This window comes from Dipteris shenzhenensis, chromosome 29, assembly GCF_047967505.1.
Source record: "Dipteris shenzhenensis isolate YYH24624 ecotype China chromosome 29, Dip_SZ_1.0, whole genome shotgun sequence".
In the NCBI taxonomy this organism is placed as follows: Eukaryota; Viridiplantae; Streptophyta; class Polypodiopsida; order Gleicheniales; family Dipteridaceae; genus Dipteris; species Dipteris shenzhenensis.
In genome coordinates this window covers 11,408,960-11,415,308 of record NC_141624.1, presented here as the reverse complement: position 1 = coordinate 11,415,308, position 6,349 = coordinate 11,408,960, and the positions used below count along the sequence as shown (strand labels likewise).

Below are 6,349 nucleotides of genomic sequence, written 5' to 3'. Positions count from 1 at the left end.
ACCTTCCGACCCTTTTATCGGTGAAGGCATTCGATGTCGGAGGGATATGGTTGAATCCGAAAAATTCCGAAATGATGAAGAGAAACAGAATCAAACGATATGTGGAAACGGAGAAGGTCTACCGCGACGATTAGAACGTGAAAAATTCCGGAATCATGAAGGAACATTCAATTGAAATAGCACTAAATGATGCAGAGAAACAGCAGTAATAGATAGGTGGAAACAGGGAAGGTCTACCGAGAAGATTGGGGACGTTGAAAGCATCAAGAGAAACTGCATTAAATGATGAAGAGAAACGGCAGTAAACAACAGGTGGAAACAGGGAAGCAGATTGGGGACTTTGAAAGCATTAGAGCTGTTGACGGCGGATGGAGATGGTGGAACGGGAAAATTTCCGGAATCATGGTGAAGAGAAACAGCACTAAATGATGAAGAGTAACAGTAGTAAACGACAGGTGGAAGTAGAGCAATTCTGTTGTGGATGTGGAGGTGGAGCAGATCGAAGGCGGGATATGGCGGGATTGGGATAGTGTACGAAGAATTGATAGGAGGATGAGTATGGAAGGCGTGGAGGTGAAGCAACACATGTCGGAGATGGCGACGGTGGAAGAGAAGAAAGGCAAAGAGATGCTTTGAGCGGATCCCCGGTGAGTGCCTTTCGCACTGTACAGATTCGCGGGGAATTTTCCTTTACAGAAAGCATGATCCACTGTCGTCCATCATCAGCCTTTCCGTCTGAATTATTGCTTCTTCAGGCTCAACAAAATGCAGGGCGCAGTCCCCCAGCTGGCTTAGCGCTGCATCGCGACGCGGTGGCCTGGAACGCAGCATGGGATTTAAGCCTTCCGTGACGGGTGAGTCTTCGCGGAGCGACACGGATGATGTAGAGATTGCGGCCTGCGTGAAGCTTAATTTGCGTGCCTTGTGTGTGAACAAGAAAGAAAGCGAGCGAGAGAGAACGATTCCTATGGCGTGTAGCTCATCGTTTAGCAACCATTTCATCTGTTGTTTTTGCGAACGAGGAAGAGAGGAGAAGACCTTCATGCTTCCCATCTGCCGATGCTTGATTTGCCGCGAGAGTAGATGAATCGCACAGCTTCGCGATTGCTGGTGCTTCTTTGCTTAGAACCAACACTAGTCTACCGGACTTGGTGGGTAGGTAGTGCATCGGAGACCATCACTGCGGCCTCTGGCACGCTTCCCAGATGCTGATGCTCCATCCCCATGGAAGATTGCAAGCTTGGGAGCACCCCAATTTGCGTATGCTCGAGAGGATGAATTTCAGATCTTTTGCGTAGATGCACAGTGCTGATTAAGCACCGGGGGGTTCTCGATCAGCGGACGCAACATCACAAGGAATCGGCCTGAAAATTTCACCAGAAAACGCTTCCTCCCATCTCCAATCCGAGCAGATTCACCATCCGCCTGAAACGCACATACATGGGCGCAGTTGTTTCGGGAAGATTTGAGCGAGCTCCCCCAACTTCTAATCTCGATGAAGGAAAACATCTCGAAACGCGGCCCCAAGTTGGGTGGCTGAATTTGGACTCAAAGCCGTTGCCCTCGTTACTTGTGTTCGTATGATGGCTGGCAGCGATCAGTCTTTTTCGACTGCTGAAAATCTGTTTGCTTCTCTGCAGTTCCCAGAAATTTCCGGCTCTTGGAAGAGCTCGAGAGGGGGGAGAAGGGCATTGGCGATGGGACTGTGAGCTATGGAATGGACGATGATGGAGACGACATCTTCCTGCGCTCATGGACAGGAACCATCATCGGCCCTAGCCATGTAAGCCGATATTATGAATTGGGTTTCCAAGGTTCGTCCTTTCAATAAAGATTTCATTCTCGTTTTTTCTCAGGAGCTTTGATTGCTGACAATTCCTTGGAATTGAATTCTTACAACTCTGTATTTGACAAGAGTTCTTGGATTTCCGGTGGGAATGGCAGACTGTGCATGAGGGAAGGATTTATCAGCTCAAGCTATTCTGTGACAAAGACTATCCGGACAAACCCCCCAGTGTCCGATTTCACTCGAGGATCAACATGGCTTGTGTGAATCAAGAGACGGGCGTGGTACATACCTTTATGATTTGTTCCATTTTTTTGTCCACTGAGATGTCAAAGGACCCAAAGCTTATCGAACAAGCAGTGTAGGGCTTTGTGTGAGTCTCCTGCAGAGAGAGAGAGAGAGAGAGAGAGAGAGAGAGGGGGGGGGGGGGTATTAAGTGCCACACAGAAAATCTGGCTCTCAAAACAAAAACAAAAAATGAGAGGACGATGAGATATGCCAATAGAGAGCGCATACTATCTATGGGAGAAAACGAAGCTTACAACAAAAAAACACAGAAATCCTAGTGTCTGATTGATTTATTTTCCTCTATTATCACAGTTTGTCGTTTCTCTAGACCGGCCATTTATCAGCTTTCTTGCCTTCCTTTACTTTTTCCAATTCCGATTGGTTTTGTTTCAACTGCATAAGGGCTGTCCATGGCTTTGTGTCTTTGAGCTGCTTGGTATCGATGTCGTTCCTGGTTTTAGATTGATGTATGCTTGGGTTTTCCATCCCCCAACCTTTCCTCACTTGTTACCTTCTACATCCTATGTGATTTTAGGGGTGGCGCTTCAAACTTAGCTATCAACTGTTGTGCCAAAAGAACAAAAGATTAGGGATCTAAAGTCAATGGTATTGCATTTCCATTTTGAATTTGCCTCGGTGGAATTGTTGTAACCCTATAGCCAATAATGGCAACGTCTGAGAGCTTCTTCCACGTTCTCAGCCACACCCTAGACCTTGAGTGTACCCCCATGTCCTGGTTTGGCATTATGTAGAAGCTTACATGTATCAAATTTTCCAATAGCAAGAGATCAGATGCAAACTGCAAAAGTTGCTACTCCCCAAGAAGGACAATAGTTGCCTTAGAGGAAGTGAGAATATTAGTACTCAATGGAGAGGTCAGACGATGAAACCTCCTTTTTTTGTGGGAGCTATCTCCACTAATAGATTATCTGATTAGGTGAACCCCTGCATCAAGAATGGAATAGTGGAGCTGTGGTATCTCTATAGGTTTCACTCACAATGTCATGGCAACAAAATTTGAAGTCTTGAAAGGCAAAGGAGCATCCGCCTCTCACATTAATACACAAATTCATTCATTGAAATGATAACAGAGAGTGTGCAGCCCATAAAATGTGTTCATCATGCTTATGCTCGTACTATTTATAGCCTATTGCTGCTTGTGAAGTCTAAACAATTTCATTTTAGTCTCTCCCAAACGAGCATCTAAATCTAGCTGATAGGGCAACGCACCATTTAAGATCGAAAGAATTATCGCAATACCAGCTATGATCCTAGCATATCTGCATTTCCAGACGTTAATGTTGGAAAGACTCCGTGACATGCAACACCATGAGCAAGAAGGATCGAATTTAACATCCTGAATTCTCAGATTTGATAAGGCTGTTCACCTTGACGATGTGACAAGGCACCGGATGCTGTTGTCCAGAGTGCAAACTTATCTAGCAGAAATGTCCAGGTTTGGCCAATTTCTGCAATCCTCACTGATCAAGTGACACTTAGGTTGCCAATTACAAATTCTCGCACTGAAAATCTGCTTTCAGTCCAGAATAAATTTTAATGCTATAGGTCATGGAACTTGAGCAGTGACTGCAATAGAAAGGTAGTCTGAATGAGATATTTCTGTTACGAATCAATCCAAAGAGTTAAATACTGTTAGTTCAAGATGCAGCCACCGATTATAGATCTTCCTAGTTCACTCTCCCTAAAGCTGAGACAATAAAATTTGACCCTATTGTCTCAAATCACAAGAAGATCGAGGGGCGGAACCATCCGAGCTGGAAGTGGAGACTGCACCTCATTCTTGAGGAGAGGAAGCTCTGGTCCACTGTTGTTGGGGATAAGGTCCAACCTTAGCTTGAAGCTGGCACATACAATGAGGAGGTCACAGCCTCAGGTCAGCCGGGTCCCCTGGTCGACCATCTTTGGATCAGGTGGGCCATCTACAAGGGCCTGGTCAGCCAGCAAAAGGGGAAACAGATTAGCTCTCCCATTTTTTTCTTCATTACTATCGTTGCTGGCTAGTTGTAGCTTGAATGAAGAGATTTGGACTACTTTTTTATTAGCCTTCTCCTTTAGTGCTAGCCTTCATCATGGCTGAGTTTGCCCTTCACCTCCATAGTGCCGACAGAAACTCAGTACGAAGACTTTGTATAAATGGATGCTCAAGTGTGTGTGGGTGTGTGGATTTGTATGTGTGAGAGCATATTTTTATACTATGGTCTACACCCACTGTTGGGCACTGATGACGTCAGTGGGGATGTCATAGTAGCTAGTCCCTGCTATTCATGATGGAGTTTATGGTTTTCAATCTTATGAGTGACTATTGTGAGATTGAAACTGCACTATGTTGTGTTTTTAGAGGATGAGTTTGGGAATGTTCCTGGATTCATCTAGGTATATAGGATCATAGCTGGGCTTATGGGAATGTTCATCCCTTCACTTTGTTTATTTTTTGGGGTTTGTAGCTTGGCTCTCTTAGACTGGACCTCAGGTTTTCAATGAAAGTCAGGCTTCTTCATGAGCTTTCAGGGTGCAGTCTCTGTTATTCCAGGTATGTGATTGTCCCTTTGACTCATGCAACGGTGTACACTGCCTGGCACATTTGGAGAGCCAAATGTACAAAGGCAATTGACACCCAGCTTAGACCTGGCCGGCATTGTGCACACTTTGATGGCCATGTGGTCTAGGTTGAAGGGGATATTCAGGGTGGTTCTGACTAGGAGGATGTTTTTTCTCAGGGAATGGAGAAACAGCCCCTTCCTTTTGAACCTATGGTGTAGTGTTTCCAGCCACAATCCTGGCCTTTTCCGGTTTTACATGGTCCCTTGATGCTATGACTTTTTCATGCTTGCATGATGTATTTCAACATTGGGTTCATACTCTTGGTAGTTTCTTTCATACTGAACAGAAATCTATTTCAAAAATAGAAAAAGAAAACCTAGATCTAGGCCCAAACTAGCATCTCATTGTTGGGTGCTAGTCCCTTGCTTGACAGGTATTATCTCTAAGTACGAGTGCCTTTGTAAACTGTGCAAGTTTATGAACATTGATCTCCTTTTGATCGGTTCATTGTCGGGTATCATCTATAAGTAGTGATATGGATATCGTGCAACAAGCAACCAGTAGGGATGGGAAAACCAAGCATGCCAAAACATTTGAGATTTTTTAAGCTTTGCCTAGGTCGCGATGAAACATTGGACGATCCTTTTATTTTTCTTGTTGCTAAGTGTGTATCATAGAAAATCTGTGTGCGGAATTGGTATCTTCAGATCTTATCAGGGTCTTAGTTTTTTCTCTTCAAGAAACGAAGGTATTATTAGGAGGTCAATTTGTGGACAATAGCCTTGTATTACTATAATACCTTAAGTTTGATCTAATGAGATTCTGTGTATCGATGAATGAAGAGTATAGCTTGGCTTGTATGCTACTCCTTTAGTTGTAACACACTTAAGAAATTTTCATAATCCTAACATAACATTGTTTGTAAATTCATACCTGACTGCTTCCTTCATTTCTCTATCATTTAGAATGGATTGTTCTAGTGGTCTGGTTTCTGATGATTCTGTTTGATTGAGTACAGGTTGAGCCAAAGCTGTTCTCGCTACTTGGTAAATGGAGGAGAGAATATACAATGGAGGATATTTTGGTAGAATTAAAGAGAGAGATGACACTCCCTCAAAATAAGAAGTTGCTTCAACTTCCTGAGAATAGTACCTTTTGATACAACTTATATATGGGTACACGGGCTGATTGATCACATATTTCAAGAGTGCATCCTCCTTGGAAACTTCATGTCAGATGTTCAAAGTTGTCATGGGAATGCTTTGAATCTATAATGGTGGCTGCTTTCTTTGCTTATTTTTTAGTTATTTTATGGTGCATAATACTTAACTCTATGCTAGACTAGCAAGAGGATCTTACCATGCCGAAATGTGAGCTCAATGTTTTCTTTCCCAAGCAATGTTACCTTGCATCTATTTAATGCAACTTATACTTTAATTATGAAACCAATAAATTATGTACAATGTCCTATGGCTGGGATTTCAACTTTAAAAAACATCACATCTAATATTTTTGACAGCTTTGCAGAAGACTCTTCTTTGAGATTTCGTGGGACAACGTGCAGTCAGATAGAGAGCACTAAAGCTCTCAATAGCTACCAGCTTGTGGCATGTTCTCCGATGTAAACTAGTGATTCTCCTTCCAACAATCGTTTCCACATTGGAAAGTAAACGATTGTGAGTACAATGTCTTTACAGTACTTGGATTGGCTTT

The 6,349-nt window shown here is 43.3% G+C and overlaps 1 protein-coding gene across 1 annotated transcript; it reads left to right on the top strand.

Annotated features, from left to right (window-relative positions):
* Positions 1-697: 697 nt before the first annotated feature.
* On the top strand, positions 698-6,031 carry LOC147882436 (ubiquitin-conjugating enzyme E2 variant 1D-like). The gene is made up of 4 exons (XM_087400349.1): positions 698-854; positions 1,641-1,783; positions 1,945-2,070; positions 5,655-6,031. Exons 1-4 carry the CDS (start codon positions 830-832, stop codon positions 5,793-5,795), a joined length of 435 nt encoding a protein of 144 aa, XP_087256475.1. The 5' UTR covers positions 698-829; the 3' UTR covers positions 5,796-6,031.
* Positions 6,032-6,349: the final 318 nt, after the last annotated feature.

Coding starts and splice junctions, on each gene's coding strand:
- LOC147882436 (XM_087400349.1), top strand. CDS start 830: ATGGGATTTAAGCCTTCCGTGACGG. Junction 855..1,640: donor ATTTAAGCCTTCCGTGACGG/GTGAGTCTTCGC, acceptor GCTTCTCTGCAG/TTCCCAGAAATTTCCGGCTC. Junction 2,071..5,654: donor TGAATCAAGAGACGGGCGTG/GTACATACCTTT, acceptor GATTGAGTACAG/GTTGAGCCAAAGCTGTTCTC.